Consider the following 18851-nt stretch of genomic DNA (forward strand, 5'->3'; position numbering starts at 1 on the left):
TTAAATGCAGTAATTCAAGAATGCCATCATGTCAGACCCACAGGATGGTGATTTTGTGGCTGTGTTGTTTTTTTAAAAAATGTCCAGACATCTGTTCTTGAAGGTCTAGGTTTAAGCATTTTTTATCCCTGCTGCCGAGTATTTCTCAGATTGAGACAGGCATGTGTTTCTGGCCAACGCCGAGCATTTAGCTGCAAGATTCCCACCAGGCTCAAAAGTACAACCACAGAGAGAACCAGGAGTGGTCCGGGGAGCAGGGCTGCTGCGTGGCCCCCCGGTGTGCCCACACTGGCGCTCTCAGCATCTCTGCAGGGCGGGGGGGAGGGGGGAGGCTCGTGGCCGCGCCAGCATCCAGGCTGTCCTATACCATTTGAGGGTGATTTAGAATCAATCTCCCTGACACACACATTTCTAAACCCCAGTAAAATCTAAAACCCATGAATTATTCAGGAGGTGGCATTTTGAAGCACATCTGTTTAGCTATGCAAATCAGGCCGGCAGCTGCTTTGGAGATTGGGGTGGGCAATTGCAGGCAGGCAGGCAGCGCCAGGGCTCAGCTTCGAATGGACGGCTGAGCTGAGGGTTTCTAAGCTGCCTGGAAGGATGAGGGAAGACAAGGGGAGCAGACTCACCCTGAGCCCTGCAGTTCCTCCAGATTGGATGCATTCCATTCAGAGCCCTGGGGGACAGATCACACAAACCCCCGTGAGTGTCACACGTCAGCCTCAGAGCTGCTTACGGGATGCACGGTGTGCGCTAGCCCTGACGGTGATGGGTATCTCATGGGCCCCTGGCCTCAGAGGCCGATAAGAAAGCTGATAGAAAGAGGCCGATATCAGAGCAGGTTCCCCAGGAGTTCGTGGCATTGTCGGAGAAAGGGGCTGGTCGAGGAAACCCTGTCCCCTCTCATCACTCCCTTTCCTAAGACTCCAGCAGGGTCCTGTCACCAGAGGCAGTGACCTCCGACCTCCCACGCGGGAGAGGGCGCTTTCACATACCACTAACTAGAGCAGGAATTGGTTTACCTTTTCTGGGAAGTATTTGGCAATATTAAAAAAGTTCCCACCCTCTGACCTAGAAATTCCACTTACAAAAAGCTACCCTGAGGAAACACCCAGAATTCACAGAGATATATGTACAAGGATATTTACAGTTATTTATAATAACAAAACAGCAGAAACCACCCAAAGGTCCGACAAGAAGAAATCATATGATGGAGCCGTTAAAATAAATCATACTTTTGGAGGATATTTAATGACACAGGGAAATACCACATAATGAAAAAAAAATTTTTAAAGCAGGATACAAAACTATAGAATCAAACAGTACAGTTCTTTCCTTTTCTTTCTCTTTCTTTTTTAAGAAGCTATAAATGCATTAAAAAAAAAAAAAAAACCCAGAAGATAGAAAAACAAACATACCAAAGTGTTAACAGTGACTGCCTCTGGATTTGTGAAATTGAGAATGCTTTTAAATTTTCTTCCTTCAACTTACATTTCCTAACTTTCTGTAACATGGTTTAACTTCATACTTTAAAAATGGTATTAAAAAAACACAAAACTCTCCATTTCTGAGCGGGCAAAGAATACGGAAGGGAAAAAACAAAGAAAAAAACATCACTTTGCTCTTAGGAAATGCAATCGACACAGAGTCACAAAGAGCAAAATCACCCTCTTGGTCTCCCTATAAACTTCCTTTCCCGAGAGGGTGGATTGCTCCAGGTGCAGGGGCTGCAGGGGCCCCAGTGGAGCTGGCAGCATGTGGGCACTAGCTGGAGTTTCATATTGGAGGGAGAGGCTCAAACATAAAAATTCCTTTAGTATCTCTCATGGAAAAAGTGACATAAAGCACCAAACCACACTGAAAAAATAACAAAAGCTCTGCTAAGCCTGTGAGCATCCTCTTGCCGTGATCACCACCTAGTGGAGAGACGGACCGAGGTGCCTTCGGTTCTGTGTCCACCAGGGAAAAGAATCAACTTCCCAGAGAGGATTAGAGCCGGGGCTGCTTTCAAGATTCAGGCTTCAAATCCACGCATCTAGACACATTTAAATATATATACATTAAACATTTATAGATCTATGTATATAGATCAATATATATATAAATACGTTAAATATGTATTTAATACATTAAATATGTATCAAGACATACACATTTGGGGAACTACTGATTACTTCCTACAGGCAGAAAACACAGTCATTCATGCCTTTGGCAGCAAACACCCGTCCTCAACTTTCCCAAGGATGTGATTTCTGCTCTAACGATGGGTACCATTTTTGAGTGCCTACGGAAACTGCACTCAGTGCTTTAAATATGTACTAACTTAATCCTCATACTCATCCCCTGAGGTACAGGATGAAGGAAAGGAGAGGCCAAGAGACTTGCCCCCGGGCACCTGGCTGGTCAGGCTGGGGAGTGGGAACCTGCCGGGTGGGTCCGGTTTCCATCGCACCGTGCTGCCTCACTAACTAGTAGCGTGCCTTCCTCTATAACCCCCTGACTTTGAAAACTTGCCAGCTGCCTTCTGTGGAGACTTACAGCTTTAAGAAAATCTGAGTGAGGGACGGAGTGAAGAGAGTGATGTGCAGGCCCCGCCAGCCAGCCGTGTCAGCAGGGCCTGCTGCCTCCACGGGCTCTGGGAGCAGGGCAGGGGGCAGCTTGGGGACAAGCGGGGGGGTGTGGGAGGGACGCTGCGCTTTCAGGCGTTTGGTCTGTCTCCTCTGCTGTTTCTCATGTCTCGGGACGAGGAGGCATAATTCTGGGGTTAGGCGTGGGTGTTCCCTTCAGGAACTGGGGTTTTTTTAGTTTGCAGACCATCTGGAGGGGGTTTCTGTTAGTGACCGATGAAGGCGGAGGGTGGTGTGCATCTGAAAACGGTTGCCAGCTGACTATGCCAGAGAGCTTTCAAACAACTCCCCGCAGCTCAGCTGGGAGCTGCGGCACAAACATTTGGCTCTCGAGCAAACCCGTAGGCTGCAGGCCAGAGAAAGGGGTCAAGAGGGGAGTTCCCGTAAAAGTCGGGACGGAGGCTCCAGGAACTCAAGTTTCTCCCCCTCTATGACTTGCTGCAAACTCCAAACAAATCAAGGTCTGATTTACGTTTCCCAAACCAGACCCTGCCGTGCGCTGTGCCTCTTACGAGATAAAGATGGTCGAAGATGAGGGAGGGCTTGTCCATCTGTCCCAAGATCAGGAGCATCTCGTTGTCGATGAACTCCTTGAATTCTTTCAAGTTACAGTTCATCTGTTTCTCTAATTCATTACGGATCTGCGGGGTGGAAAATATTAAGAAAGGGGGTTTGTTTAAAAAAACAAACAACAAAACAGTTTCTCCAAAGAAGTAATAAAGTCACAACATGAACTACGACTGTTTTCAAAAAAGTGTTTTTTGGGCTTTTTTCAGAGTAAGCACATATGCAGTTAGACACGCTGCACACATGCGTGGGTGGTGGGAATGCAGGCTACTCGGCCTCAATGTGAATCTGACTAGGGGACGTTTATTATCTGAAAGAAGGAATTTGATTCCCTTGGGATCTTTTCTACTGAGTTGAAAAAACTTATGCTTTTCCAGTTATCAAATCTATCACTGTGAAAACGTAAAATCAATTTCATCTTGCTTTGGAAGGTATCACAATAGGGTTTATTATGTATTAATTCATAAAAAGATTGTACATGAGTTTTTTAAATGGCAATTTCAACCTCTTGGATCTACTTAGTTTAAGCTGTTACTACAATTCATTGCATTCCTTGGACAAAGAGCAACAGAAAAAAGAAAAAAGTAATCGAGAAAAACATTAAAAGGCAGTTTCATCTTGCTTTGGAAGGTATCACAATAGGATTTTTTTACATGCACTAATTAATAAACAGATTGTATATGGCTTTTTAAAATGGCAACTTCAACCTCTTAGATCTACCCGACTTAGGCTGCGCTAGGGCAACAGGACACAGGGATGCCCATGACCTCCGGCCCACCCAGCAGGGAAGCGCTCTTACTTCCTTGGACGTCACGTTCTCCAGGTCCTGACTCATCATGATGCTCCGGAGTTTGGCTTTGATGAGACGCTCAGTCCTCTCCCCTTCGGTTGGCCTGGAGAGAAATCACATTCAGGAAAGCGCAGAGCCATGGGAAGCCACATGAAGCCACGGGAAGCCTGCGGTCGGCGTTCACAGAAACCCCAGCTGCTCCCGGGCTACACAGAACACGGCTTGGGCACGTTCTCCGTGAGAAGGGGAGAGGGACAGAGAAGTCGCCCAGGGGCCACCAGAGGGGACGGCAGACCAAGGGGGCAAACAATGGTTGGGAAGCGGACTCGTCCTGCGGGTCTGGAGAGCCTCAGCCTCTCAGGGCCGGACGCTGGAACCGCCATGAGACATCCCCACGGCCCAGACCCCCTAGACTCTGCTGAGGACATCACTGTGTCTTCAGGCAGCCCATGGCCCCAGCTGCATCCGGCTCCCGTTACCTCCTTACACGCTTATACAGAACCAAAATCTATGTGTTTACCGGCAACTTCTACGCATCAGCCTGGTTCTAACCCTGGGGCCACACGGACCACGACAATCCTTCTTGTACGTCACGCCCCTTCATATGTTCAAAGGCATGTATCCTATCCAATGCTCTCGTCATTTCTTTGAGGCCTCATGCAACGTGGCTCCCGGTCCTCCCCTCATTCGGGGGGCCTCCCCTCCGTCCACAGCCCTCCTGCGTGTGGTGTCCCCAAGGAACATGATGCTCTGGGGAGGAGGGTCCTAACCAGGAGAGAAGGGGAGAGTGGCTCCCTCCTTCTGGAACTAGAGTTAATGGAGTGCGGCCTCAGGCCACGTGGGGCAGCGCTGCTGCGTCAGAGCCGGCCGCCCTCGGCCTGCCTCTGTGCAGTTGTGTTTTGGGACCCAAGGAACCGGATGTCACATTCATCACACTCTTATAAGCAGAGGAAGAGGCTTTGGAAATCAAGACTTTGGACCTGAGGAGGAGGGACCAGAGCACCGGTACAGGGAAGCTGATGAACGTTATGGAGCTGCTCCCCAGAAATGCATTCACACCCGAATTTGTCTATCATTTTAAAAGGTGGGGGGGGGGGGCGGTGGTCAGACCCTTCCCCAGCCAAAGACACCCACGGGCTGCAGGTCAGGAACCCCTGCGTGGGGTGCTGGTTCTGGGAGACAATGGGGCTGTGACGCTGGGCAGGCTCGGGGTCGGGGGCAGGCTCGGGGTCGGGGGCAGACTCGGGGTCGGGGGCAGGCTCGGGGCTGGGGACCGCGGCAGGGGCGCCGCACTCGCACTCACTTGTCCGCGAACAGGGCGGGGGAGTCGGGCCTCGTGGACTCCAGGTCCTGCATGGCGTTCCACTCGTTGATGCAGCTCTGCTCGGAGCCAACGCAGCTCTCGTAGTAGGAGGCCCAGAGCAGCGCCACGCCCCCGGGGAAGTAGTTGTGCCTGCGTGCCACCTCGCAGGCCTTGTGGAGGACCTGCAGGGCAGACCTGGGGTGAGGAGGGGAAGAGGGTCAGGCCCGGGAGGCACGAGGGGAGCTGGGCTGCAGTCGCTCTTACCTCTGAGATTACGAGGGGGACACGTGGCCGCCAGGTACCACTGCGGGCCTCCGGGACACAGGCACCGACCCCGAGAGCAGAGGCGGCACCCGTCACCATCCCCAACGAGGAAGCAACAAAACTTTCTAACGCTCCTGATTGGGCAGGCTCCCAGGTCACTTTACATCCGCTAATGAACTCCCAGGAACTGAGATTCACTTCTGAGGTTGTGGTTACCTTGAATGTGGGAGCCGCAATGCAGCCGAGCAGTTGGAAGGAAAGCATCCTCAACATGCAGCAGAGATATGTGACTGCATTCCCAGTCACTTCATTTCTAGCTCCCTCCCATCAATGTTATAATAGCGTAGATGCTTAGATTTCGTAAGGAAATGAGAAACTCACAAGAACTAACTGCAGAAGAAGTTTTGGGAGGCAGAGTCGGGCAGGAGAAACAGTACTGAAAACGTATACATTGGTAACAGCCAATTTACTTATCCTTTTCTTACTTTTTTTTACAAAAATATGGGCTATTTCTCAGTGAATGGGGTGAATCAGGTATCAGTGAAGGGTGGACGAGCAAGGGCTTGGATGGAGAAGTTATCAGAGAACTAATGGCTCAACAACGGCGTAAAAACCACTGCAACCCACTTCACTTTCCCCAGTGGTCCACATCTGTCCTAGCTCTAGACTGGGGGAGGGAAGAAACTTGAGCTGAACATTTACGAAATTTTATTATAGTTCTGAAGTTTTGGAAAAACCCACGGGCCTGTTTTTTTACTCGCTCGTAGAGAAAGAGATAACAAATTATCCAGGGCCACAAAGGAACATCTGGGACGTCTAGAGAACGATGAGTTCATGATTTCCCCCCAAATGACCCTGAACTGACTGCAGGAACAGAAGACATAAAAACAAAGCAACGATGTTAGCGCGTGGCCCATGGGAGGATCCTGCATCACTCTCACTGTCCTGGAGAAAAGAGTAATTATTTTGAAACACTGGGCAGAATTCTTCTCATCAGAGGCCACCGGCTTTCTCCTGAGTCTTTCCCAGATTATTTGAGGGAGACAGCCGTGTGGATCTCATATATGAGTGGTCTGTGCAGCCCTCCAAGGATGACGAGGCTCTAGAATGTGTGTCGGGTTCAGAGAAGGTCTGGAAGTGGAAAGCAGTCTTCACCCACAGCTACCTCACCCCCCATGCAGGTGTCCAGGGAGGCCCTACTCTGCCCCGGCCCCTGCACCCTGCAGTAGGTATCCCACAGCCCGGCACCCACCCCTCAGTATAACATAGGACTCTGCTCTGGGTTTATGGCCACCTCCCTCAACAGACTTTAAACTCCAGGAGGACAGGAATTATGTCCGTTTTATGCCTCCGCAGATGCTCAATGCCTAGCAGAGTGCTGTTGCCTTCATGGAGCAAACTGATCACCCTCGGTGTGCCAGGGACAAGGAATCAGTGAATTTACGCTAAAATGACATTTTGTCAGCAGGGACGGTAGAAACATAAAAACAAGGTACCTCCAACAACAGAAAGACCAAACAACCCAATTGAGAGCTGGCCAAAGGACTTGCACAGATATTTCTTCAAAGAAGATATACAAAATGGCCAATAAGCACATGAAAAGATGCTCAAGGCTAACTAGAGAAATGAAAACCAAAACCATGAGATACCACTTCATACCCATAAGGATGGCTGTTATGAAAAAAAAAGCAAAGAATAACAAGTGTTGACTAGAATGTGGAGAAACTGGAACCCCTGTGCATTGCTGGCGGGAATGTAAAATGGTGCAGCTGCTACAGAAAACAGGCGGGTGGTCCCTCAAAAGGTTAGGCACAAAATTACCACATGATCTAGAAATTCCAAAAGATCTGAAAGCAGGGACTCAACCAGATACCCTGTCCAACAATGTTCACAGCAGCTCTGTTCATAGTCGCCAAAAGATAGAAAGAACCCAAATGTCCATCAGGAGATGAATGGATAAAAGTAGTACATCCATATAATAAATTTATTGTTCAGCCTTAAAAAGGAATGAAGTATTACAACACGGATGAACCCTGAAAGCATTATGCTAAGTGATAGAAGCCAGATACAAAAGGGCCAATACTGTATGATTCCACTTATATGAGGGACCTAGAATAGGCAAAGTCACAGAGAGAGAGCAGAATAGAGGTTACCAGGGGCTGGGGGAGGGGGCAATAGGGAATTGCTGTTTAATAAGTACAGAGTTTCTGTTTGGAATGATGAAAAAGTTCTGGAAATGGATAGTGGTGATGGGTGTACAACACTGTTGAATGTACTTAATATCACTGAATTGTGTCCTTAAAATGCTTAAAATGGTAAATTTTGTTATTGATACATATTTTTTGCCACACACACAAAATAAACATACCTAAATGTGCTTCTAAGTAGATGGGGTTTTTTTATTTGTGCTGTCAGCTAGGAAAATATTTCTAAGGAGTTAAAAGTCCCTAAAACCACACTTACCACATGGCCTGGACAGACACGGGCTTGAAGATGTGCATCCTTCCTGCCGTGCTGACGCTGAATCCACTGAGAATGAAAAACAAAGGACAGCGTGGTGAGAAGTCAGACCCTCCGACCACATCTCTGCCAGACGGCGGGGGGAACAGCCCACTGTGGACACCCTGAGGACAAGTGTGTCTCATGCTGTCTGATGAGGGACCACAGGCCACAGAGACAAGGGCAAAAGCCAAAAAAAAAAAGGTAAGTTCTTAAATCCGGAAGACTGGCTTTTAACCCAGCAATACAAAGTCAGCCAAAAACTAAAAGTCCAGCAAAGGGTGTGAGGCAACAGCGGCACTGGACACCATCTCGCTTCACCTGCCTGCACTGTCCCCCCACACCCCCTACCTCCTGTCCCCCACACTCCATCTGTGTTTTTTATACTTGCATAAAAAATACATTAGTGGAAGACAAAAGTTTAAAAAGGAAAAATGTAACCATAAGCCCATGTCGTCAATAAATCTAACGTTTATCTTTCCCTCGCAGTTCTATCTACAAGGCAACGTAACTTTTACTGCTGGAATTCAAGTAGAGATAATTTCCTCTCCTGCTTCTTCCCACTTGTGACAGTACCTGAGTATTTCCCGCCAGAATCTGGACGGCCCCCTGGCCCTGGTCTACCTGCCCAGGCCCACCTGGATGATTCCTCCTCTGCAGCCCCCCAAATGGCACCTGAAACACTGCTGCACCTGTTGGTTGTGTGTCTTCCCTGCAGCCCTCAAAGATTTAGAGCTCCTGCTGCATCATATTCATCTGTGAACTTGCAAGGACCAGCCCATGGAGGGCACACAGCGAGTGTTCATTTAACAAATCAAGGCAAATGAATGAATGTCTGTTCACTGCTGTTCTTGAACTTCATACAGCAGCAGATATCCCGTAAATGTTTCTGTTGGTACTTCGTGACCCACCTCCCTTATATCATGTCCCATGTACCCTGCCTTGTGTGGCTCATGGGAGGGCAATGTTATTTCTCCTGATGTGGTAAACATGTCACATGTGTGACTCCGTTGTTAATGATTATCCAACGATGCCCAAACTGATGGATGTTTCAAAGTCTACAGTGAAAGAAGCTTTCTGAGAGATCTCCTTACCCGTCTCCGTCAAGGTGGATTTTTGTGTCGCTCCACAGTCGGAGAACCATCCCGATGGTACAGCTTTTACTACATGGGAGGGAAGAGAAGACGCCTAGAGTTAGGGCCCACCCGCCTGCACGTGGTCTTCCCTCGCTGTGTCTCCACCCAGCCTGTCCAGCTCATGGGGGACCCACCGCCTGCCCTGCGTCCAGCTGCCTAGGTGTGTATCTGGGAGAAGCTCTAAGGCTGTCTGCAAGGACTGCTCACCACTGAATTCCAGAAGATGTGGGTCTGGGATGGCCAGTGACCCCAGCTTAGAGACAGTCACAGGGAACTCTGACCCCAGCATTCTGGTGTGGCTGCAGCTCCCTAAATGCCAGGTCTCAGCTGCGGCTCTCGGGGGCCAGGAGTAACCAGCTGACCACACGCCCACACTGCAGCAGGGCTGAGGCCGCTGATGGCTGCCACACGCCTGGCACAAGGCCACACACAGTCCGGGGGACACAGGCAGGTCGTGGCAGCCACCCCCAGCCTCCTGTCCTGGGGTGACAGGGGAGGGGAGAGTGCCAACACCACGACTGGAGTTCATTTCTGGACCTCTGTTTCTGTACCTTTTGTGCAGCTGCTGTTTTAAAAACTAGTTTAATCTGCTTTTGTTTTGCCCATCCTAACAGTGAAATGATACCTGACCACTTTAGAGCCTGGCGCCGCTGAGAAACACAGAGGAAAAGAAAGGGCTTTATCAGAGGGTCTCCTCGGATCACTATGAAAACTCTTCAGGCATTTAAAAAAGAGTCTGCTTGTGAGAAACAGCCGTCACTGCCAAGGGCAGCTCAGACAATCTCCAGGGATCCTGTGCTGACATCTCTGCTACCGCCTAACAGCCCCCCAGGGAGTACGGTTACACACACGCGACCGTGCGCACAGGCAGCTCTGGGGTTCAAGGAACCGCTCTCCCTCCAGAGCTTTGGCAGCTGCGGGGGATCTTTTCCACCCTCTGCTTCTGTATCTGTGGGGAAGGTAAGTTTCAAGCCCTTTGGGTCAAAGTGGGCTAAGCCTTCTGTGTTGGGCAAATTCTCTGGTGCCACCCTGCAGTCCTACCCATTCTTTTTTTTTTAACATCTTTATGGGAGTATAATTGCTTTACAATGTTATGTTAGTTTCTGCTGTATAACAAAGTGAATCAGCTGTATGTATACATATATCCCCATATCTCCTCCCTCTTGCGTCTCCCTCCCACCCTCCCTATCCCACCCCTCTAGGTGGTCACAAAGCACCGAGCTGATCTCCCTGTGCGATGCAGCTCCTTCCCACTAGCTAACTATTTTACATTTGTCCTACCCATTCTTGATGGGTTAATGATATTTCCTCTGTAGAGCGGCAAAATAAAATTGACATTGAGACTCAGAGCTCCCGGGGTTACTCAGCTGTGTCGCACTGGGGAGAGGCAAGAAGGGGGCCGCTGGGAGCCCAAGACAGACATGTAGAAAGCCCAGGCTGGAGGGTGCCCTGGGAGGGTGTGGGCACACCTGGACACTCACCCTCTTTCAGCACCGACGACCCACACCAGGGACTGGAAATGAGGAGAGAAAACGGCACAGAGAGCTACACGGAGCACAGACTGGGGAGCCACAGGCCCAGGTCCGGGGCAGGTGGAGACGAAACGCTCCTTAGGAAACCAGGGCAGCATCTAAACTGCCCTCCTCCGTTAAGTGCAGAGGTGGGGAGGAGCCTGGTGAGAGCTACACACGGTGGGCAGAAGGCCACGGAAGGCTTCCGCTCAGGGTCTCAACCTGGAGTCCAGAGCGCAGACCAGAGACCAGGACACGACTGTAACAACGGTGCCAATTCCATCGCACCCCCTTATCTGTTATTGCTCTGAGTCTCCACTAGTCCTGTAGTGAGTGACAGTAAGATTTTTACAGTGAAGGAGGGCCTGTGGGTTTATATATATGGGAAGTGGGGACGGGACACGTGGTCAGGGAAACTGGGTCTTTTTAGAGGAAGCACAGCCCTGAAGGATAAAACGGGTGGGTGGGGGTACCTCTAGGGGAAGGAAGCGGGCCCCGGTCCCCGGGGCCGGTGCGGCAGGGACAGAGAAGCCGGCGGGGCCTGCGCGGGGGCTGGAGGTGTAGGAAGGAGACAGGCCTGTCCTTTACGGGCTGCAAAACACTAACAAGTGGGGGACGGTGTTCGTGCTCACAGCACCCACAGTGTTCCCGAATCTGAAACAAAATAACCCCAGATGGTCCCTGCAGGGCAGCTGCTCTGGTCCCCAGAGGAATCATGTGTAGATGTGACTCCAAGGGAGAACCCGTGAGCCCGCCGTGGCTGGCGTCATTCCCACGCTCTCTCCTGACACTGCATCTGGACTCCCTCTCCTTGAGGGGAGTCCTTTTGGGGGCACCTCATCTCTCTCTTTTTTTGAATAAGGAAACAAAATCTCATGGCAGGAATTTAGAAAAACAAATGTATCATGCTCTCAGTAGGCCAAAGGCTTCTGTAAGGACCAGGGCTTTGTTTTCAAGCTGGAGATGGATAAAGGCGTCCAGTTCCCGGCCCCTATGCCTGGGCGCGGGGGACGCTGCATCCGGCCCGACAACAGGAAGGTCCACGTGGTTCCCGCTCACCCTCTTCAGCCCCTTGACCCATCTCCCCAAGACAGGAGACCAGCACTGGCCTTGGAGTTGGCACCTGTGCTCGGGCTGTGGCTCAGGCTGGGACAGCGGAGGGGACGCTGGCCTGAGCGCAGAGGGTGCAGCAGAGGTGAGGGGGCCCAGGGAGCAGGGACACGCTGAGAACTGAAGCGGGTGCCGAGGAGGCAGAGGAAGGGCAGGGCGCTTCAGAGAGTGGGTGAGAATGAGCACGTGGGCCTGTGTGTAAAGACGGTCTCAGGTGCTCGTGTGTCTAAACTTCGTCCATCTAGACTGTGAGCTCCAAGGGAGCAGAGGCTGGTCTCTCCCACCGATGTAGCCCCCGCGCCTGGCAGGACACTTGGCAGGACACCTGGCATACTGAAAGTGCGTGCGAACAAGGGCACGCACCGTGAGGGTATGAACGGATTGGTGAACGAGGGGGTGCAGAGGACAACGAGTGGGAAAGGAATGAGTGGGTCTACACCACAGGTCTACAATAAAAACCCAGTTCTGAGTCGCAGCTCTGTTACTAGGAAAGCCTTGGTGTAACCACTCCAGCCTCTTGGGCTTCTGACTCCTCATTTGTAAAACGTGAGTTATAGGACCGCCTACCCCACGGGGCGAGACGCTTATGAAGCATCAGGTTAACTGCTCTGTGCTCTCTGACCAAGGCCACAGAGATGACCTGGATGGGGGGGGGGGCGGGCAGCCTCCTATGAGGCCCTGGTGGCTCAGGCTGAGACGATGGGCACATTCTCCAGGGAGGCAGCTTTCAGCTCAGGGCCAGAGAGCACTGCTGGGATGGATGACACATGGTGGGGGAAGTCCTGCCCCCAAAGGCCCTCAGAAAGGCCAGCCAACCGTTCGGAGAACAAACATAACCGTAACACCGTTGAACGTCTCTTTGCCTCATGACCAGAAGGATGGAGCCCCGGCCATTTCTGAGGGCACCTGCCTGGGAGCATCCCGACCTGGAGCACGGAGCCCTCTGGTCTCCAAGGGGCTCCTCGGAGCTCACCCCTTAAGGCACGTCCTGACACAGATCCTTCCAGATCCAGACTTCCCAACCAGCCGAGGCCACGGGAGCCAGTTCGGACTCACGTCCCTAAGTGAGCTGCAGAAACTCACTCAGAATGCTCCTATGTACTGGGAACGAGGCCATAAAGGAAACGGCTTCCCTGTTAGTTCATTTACTTGTGACAAGCAATGGAGTCCTGGTCACGAGTGTGGAACGAACCCCACACTTCTCCATCACTGGGCCCATCACCCCAGGTTCTGGCGATGGTTCCCTCCCTCCCTGAGCTTACAGGCTCTTTGAGGCCGAGAACCGTGGTTACTGTTGCTTCTCCGTTTTCCTGGGCTGAGCCTATTGCCTCCTACACAGGAGAAGGCAAATGAATGGTCTGCTTAATGAACGAGAAAATTAATGAATGATGAATAAAGGGCGTCTACTTTAATCCAGTTTTAACAAATTCAAGTTCTGCAATGATCTCACTCGCATTAACTTATCCTAGATGTAAGGAGAGTCGTGCACCTTCATTTCGCACACATAACAGGGTCTATGGTATGACTAACTTGGCCTCCAATTATTGGGAAATTCCAAACCTCTCCTCAAGCCTCTGACCCAGGACCCATCAACAAGTACTTGGGAATCCACGGGATATTAATACTGCATGAGGCGCTCGATACAACGCCGATCAATCACATACTTCTATATGGGATGGTCGGCCTGGAGGGCGCCTTCCTGCTTTACTTGGCTGGCTCTTGCTTGTCCTGGGGTGTTCGCCACAGCCGTCACCTCCTTCAGGAAGCCCTCCTGGTTAAGGTGCCCTCCTCTAGGGCACCCCTGATAGGACCCAGGGTTAAATCTCTAAGCACAGTGCAGACCCTGAGCTCTCTGAGAGCAGAGACTGGACCTAGCACAGCACGCGGCACACAAGAGCTAAAATCAGGGGCTCCACCATTCCCAGTGCCTGATCACCCCCTCACCTACCATCACCCGCCCCCGTGGATGTGGGACCCTGAAAACCTTCTTCCAGAAGCAACTCTTGCCCCCATCACAGAAAGGAGCCGGCGTCCATCAGACTCACCTTTCCTTACTGGAAAAGTCGACTCCCAGCAGGATACTCTCCTCCGTGTCCTGGCGCCCGCTGCTGTCCACCACCACCATGTAGCGGGCCCGCTCAGCCCAGGCACTCTCCAAGCGCACGGCCTAGACAGGCAGAGATGCTCTTACTGGCCTGCCTTGCCAGATGGTCACCCCCTTCCTTCACCAATCCAAGACCAAAGACTTTTGTTTCTACCTTTCCCCCGTGAGTTTAGGAATTTAGATGAAAACTCCTACGTCTCATTTATATCCCCAGCATGAGGGATGGTACCTGGCTCAGAGGAGACCCCCAAAGTTTGTTAAAGGGGTTAACAAATAAAATCCAGCGAATGATGATTCCAGCTTAGCACAGACTGACCCAGAGACCTGACACCCCCTTTGTCTGCACCTCTGGGTACCGAGGAGCAGAGCGGGCTTTGGGTTTTGAGAACGGTTTGGGAGAACTTGCTCTGATGTAAGAGCCCCACACACCCCCAAGCCCCTGCTCGTCAATAAGTCCCTACCAAATTTCACAATTAAAAATTAAAACTTGCCACTCGCGTCTCTTCTTACCAGCTTGATTCTATCTTCACAACGCAGAAGGTTGATCATTACTTGAAGATGTTGAGGCAGGTCCCCTGTTGGACCAATGAAGAAAGTTTAAAAAAGGTCACCCGCCCACTTTCTAGGCAGGATAGGTTAGAATAGGCTGATTCCAAGGGTCTGAAAGAAGACCTGGACTTCCCTTAGTCCATTCCTGAATGTTTTGCATGATGAGGATGGGTGAGACAGTTTATTGCCACGCTTTTAAAAGTTGCTTTTGGGGCTTCCCTGGTGGCGCAGTGGTTGAGAATCTGCCTGCCAATGCAGGGGACACGGGTTCGAGCCCTGGTCTGGGAGGATCCCACATGACGCAGAGCAACTAGGCCCATGAGCCACAATTGCTGAGCCTGCGCGTCTGGAGCCTGTGCTCCGCAACAAGAGAGGCCGCGATAGTGAGAGGCCCGCGCACCGCGATGAAGAGTGGCCCCCCGCTTGCCGCAACTAGAGAAAGCCCTTGCGCAGAAACGAAGACCTAACACAGCCATAAATAAATAAAATTAAAAGTTGCTTTTATTTTCTGAAATAATTGCAATATGGGTTTTTTAAAATACAAAATCTGAAAATACAGACAAGCCTAGAGGAGAAATGTTATTAAATTCAGGCAAACGTGACTTTGCAGGGGGGTGAGGGGCAGCAGAAACTATGGACACAGCTGAAGACAGGGATTTGCTAAGGGTTGGTCTGAAAGAAAAAGGACCGGGGGTCATTTCCTGCTTTGAACTCCTACATTTTCCGTAAGAGAGAGACATGACTTCTACAACCAGGAGGGGAAATGTCTCAGTGCCTCCACAGCGAGCAGGTATGTGCCGAGTACCCAGTGACATAACTTGATTGAATAGCAATGTCATTTTTTTCTCGCTAAAAATTATGTACTCTTTTTTTTGTACCTCCTTGCTTATTTAAAGGAGGCAGTAATCCAGAGTCAGCTTTTGAACATCTCTGAGCGGCCCCAGGGTCCCAGGGGTGCCTCTGAGCTATAGGGAGGGGAGGAAAGGTTCTCTGAGGCAGTGAGTCTCCACAGTTACGCAGGATCCACCTCACCGAAGAAGGGCTGTGTGTCCCAGGCACACAGGGGCCCCCGTACCTGAGCTTCGTAACTAGCAAGTAGCGAGGGTGGTTCTAGTGCCACTTCTTTCCTAGCTTATGTATATTTCAAAAAAAAAAAAAAAAAACTGTCTGCATGGGGTTCTTTCTGAAGAAATGGTTCATCTGTAAAGATGCTGATCTAGAAGAAAGTGCAGGGAGTAACTCAGAAAATCCATATTCATTTCAATTTGTGCAACACCCTGAAGAAACAGAATTAGCTTTAAAAAAAAAATTACCCTATAGATCACAATTAGAACCCCAGAGGGATCAATCCATTGGATGGGTTCCTTTTGCAAAAGCGTCCTTTGAATTTTAGGGGAGATTGACAAATGATGTCCAAATGGTACTTCCTGCCTCAGAGAGGAATCAGGTCGTTGGAAACGTGCCCCCTCGTCTGTTCTCTTACAGGATGCCACAGTGGAAGACACCCTACACTGGCACCACGTCCTACGAGGCACGACTTGGAGGTAACGGTCCCTGTTCCCATCTTGTCCCCAACAGCACCCTCACCTGTCGTGTCACCAGCGTGATCGGGATGGCACACAACCACCGTGGCTGGTTCCGGGCCCACCTGGGCAACACCCCCCACCCCCGCCCCCGCCACCACAATCCACTCCGAATCACAGCAGCACACAGACGAAAGCAGAAACCAACCCCCTGACTGATGAGTGGCTCAGTGAAAGGGACGTTTTCCACACAGTGGGACTGTCTGCTGAGATGTGTAATTGCTGACAGAGAAAAATCCCAACCCCAGCCTGGTAGCCACACACGGTCTCTGTACGTGCAAGTGTTCAGTAAGCAATTGCAAAAAAAAAAGGCAGAGAATGTGAGCCTAAAGTATAGGTCAACCCTGGAAAGAGTGAGTCTCAGCCTGACTGGACTGGCTGACATGAGCTGCATTACTTGACATGGACAGAGTGAACCCTCCACTGTACTCGGCTCGGCATGGGGGTCGCTTAGGGGACTGTGGGTCGTCCAGGGGACTTGCCGTGAAGTCTAGTCTGTGCCTGCCCCAGGGTCGCCTACTAAGCATCTGTGGACAGTGGGCGCCCCCCTGCCTTTTGGAGTTCACCAGCCCTCCTAGACCCTAGGGCAGAAGAGCCAACACACTAGGCTTCCTTCCTACTCTCGTGTACATCTCGTGCCAGAGATGTGCCAGCCAGCTGGACTTAGGGTTTTTACACGACGGTTTTGCAGTCACTTTCCCCAGGCTCACACACAGTACGAAAATATTCTTTGAATTAGAGGAAGGAGACATTTCATACTTAGGGAACAAAGCTGAGCATTGGCTTTGTTTACGGGTATGGTTAAGACACGAACAACGGTTACACTCTTAACAGGGCAGAACAGTTAGCAAATTCAAGAACGAAGGTTCTGTTTATAGTGGTTTTGTACCAGCAGTCACCGTAGCAATAATTACAGCAATGTACGCTGAGCACCTAAGAGAAGGTAAGTCTGTTTACGTGCGTAAATTTTAAATTCCACGACATCTGAGTTACCAATATTTGATGCCCACTGTAGAGATTAGGAAACCGAGGCTTAGAAGTTGACTATGAATGTTCTGTACAGTTGTAGAACTGGGATCTACTGTAGAAGCCAGGTCTGTCTGGCTCCAAAGCAAATATTCTTTCCATGAAATACAATGCCTGCTTGGGCAGGAAGATTGTTTCCTTAGCTTAAAACAGACCTAAATCTTGATTATAAATATCAGTATGTGAAAATATTGACTGAGCCTTGGTGTTTGCTATAAAATGCAAGACAGGAAATTCTAACCTAAGCACTCAGCTCCAAAATGAGGCTGGATGACTTGAGGTGAGACAAACAAGATGATCCAAGTGACAAAAAAACTGGCCCCAACTGCTAGCTGCTTTGACCTGCCACTGTTCTGAAAGGCAGAGGCCTTTCCAGCTCCTACTCCGACACGTGCTGCCCGTGCAAGAAGTTCCTGCAGAGGCTCCCCACCAGCTACAAAGATCCACTTGTACGCAAGTGTTTCCTGAATTCCTCTCTCCAAACTGCCTTCAGGTTCAGAGTCAAGTCACCTAAGAAATCCAGTCTTATTACTTTGCAGGCATCTCTTATTTGCTTGCTTTTGGACCTCAGTTAATACTCAGTTTGATCCCCACTTTATCACTTCTGTCTCCTTCCAAAAAACCAAACCCACCATTAAAGATTAAAGACTTCCCACCCCAGTACATGCCCAAGGCTCGTAAAGAAATTCCCCAAATGAGAGTTTTCCAAAAGCTCAGAGAAATGACGGACTAGGCATCTAGGACCCCAGGGTGGTTATTTTCAAGGGGACCACATCTGGCTATAAGGCGTTCTGGTGCATTTGTTAAAAAGTCATACTGTAACTTAAAATCTGCAGTTAACTGATACACTGAGTAGGAAATCTTTATATCCAAACAGAAAGCGGCTGACCTTCTTACGTAGACACCGTGGTCAAAGGGTCGCTGGCTCCCGGTGTCATCTGGAAAACGTGCGTGGCCTGCTCGAGAGCCTCTACCTGCACCTGTCATTACAAACCTGCGCTCCACTACTTCCCTGGCCTTGAAAACCAGCAAAGTGCTCACCACCAGTAATGGAGGGTTCCTCTGTTGCCCAGAAAATAAGTCCCAGGGTAAGAGCGTCAATTTAGAGCCATCACCTGCATGCTTGTGGGGATGCTGAAGACTCCGCTGGCCTTGAGGGCTGCTTCCCTGTTGTAGGAAGAGGGCTGCTCCTTTCACCATGAAAAAACTCTCACTTAAGCTGTGGGGGAAAAAACCAGAGCGCAGTTAGGCTGGAATTCACAGAGGAAAATGGGCAGAGACATGCTGCAGAGGAAAAGCTGGGGAGTGGCATGTAAAATGCAAATGGGATAAAATAGCTTCTATAGTAATTTCACACCATACTCCCCCCAAACCTTTCCTACAAGCCTGCTGCTGGAGAGTTTATGTGATAAAATAATGCTTCGGCTAAAACATCCAAGGTTCTCCGTGGGCTCCTCCAGAGCTAGGAGCCCCTTCCTGCAGGATGCTGTAAAGGGACCGCTCTGTAATACAACATCTTCTAAAAATAGAGACCAACTCTCTGAGGAGCAGAGGGTGGTTCCCTTTTTGAATTTTTCGTACTCTTGCTGTTGATCTTTGCTTCTAACTCTCTGAACTTTTAACAACCTCACTGTTTCTTGGTGTCTTCCCTTTACAGAATACAAGGAAGATGAAATCACACTTTCACGATTTGTTTGCATCTTAAGAAAAGTGGGTGGCTATTGACCAGTTTAACTTAGTCAAGCTTGCTGTGTAGAAAACCTGTAGAAAATCTCAAGT

General features: G+C 50.1%; 1 protein-coding gene across 6 annotated transcripts in view; it reads right to left on the minus strand.

The window, feature by feature from the left end:
- The window catches only part of SSH1 (slingshot protein phosphatase 1), a 60127-nt gene that overhangs the window by 15067 nt on the left and 26209 nt on the right, over positions 1-18851 (minus strand). For 5 of the 6 annotated variants that reach the window (XR_014234127.1, XM_082353812.1, XM_082353813.1 and 2 more), the window contains 9 exons: positions 18188-18291; positions 14425-14489; positions 13856-13977; positions 9148-9216; positions 8018-8083; positions 5291-5485; positions 3997-4090; positions 3143-3271; positions 633-679 (listed from right to left, as the gene is read on the minus strand). Coding sequence is in view for 5 of the 6 variants with exons in the window: in XM_082353812.1 (XP_082209938.1) it covers positions 633-679; positions 3143-3271; positions 3997-4090; positions 5291-5485; positions 8018-8083; positions 9148-9216; positions 13856-13977; positions 14425-14489; positions 18188-18291 (891 nt within the window). In the remaining variant the exon portion in view is untranslated. Of the gene's footprint in view, positions 1-632; positions 680-3142; positions 3272-3996; positions 4091-5290; positions 5486-8017; positions 8084-9147; positions 9217-13855; positions 13978-14405; positions 14490-18187; positions 18292-18851 lie in introns of those variants that run through there. The other variant, XM_082353815.1, reaches the window with a different exon arrangement.

The sequence above is a fragment of the Balaenoptera borealis genome (genome assembly GCF_965194805.1).
Source record: "Balaenoptera borealis genome assembly, chromosome: 14".
NCBI lineage: Eukaryota > Metazoa > Chordata > Mammalia > Artiodactyla > Balaenopteridae > Balaenoptera > Balaenoptera borealis.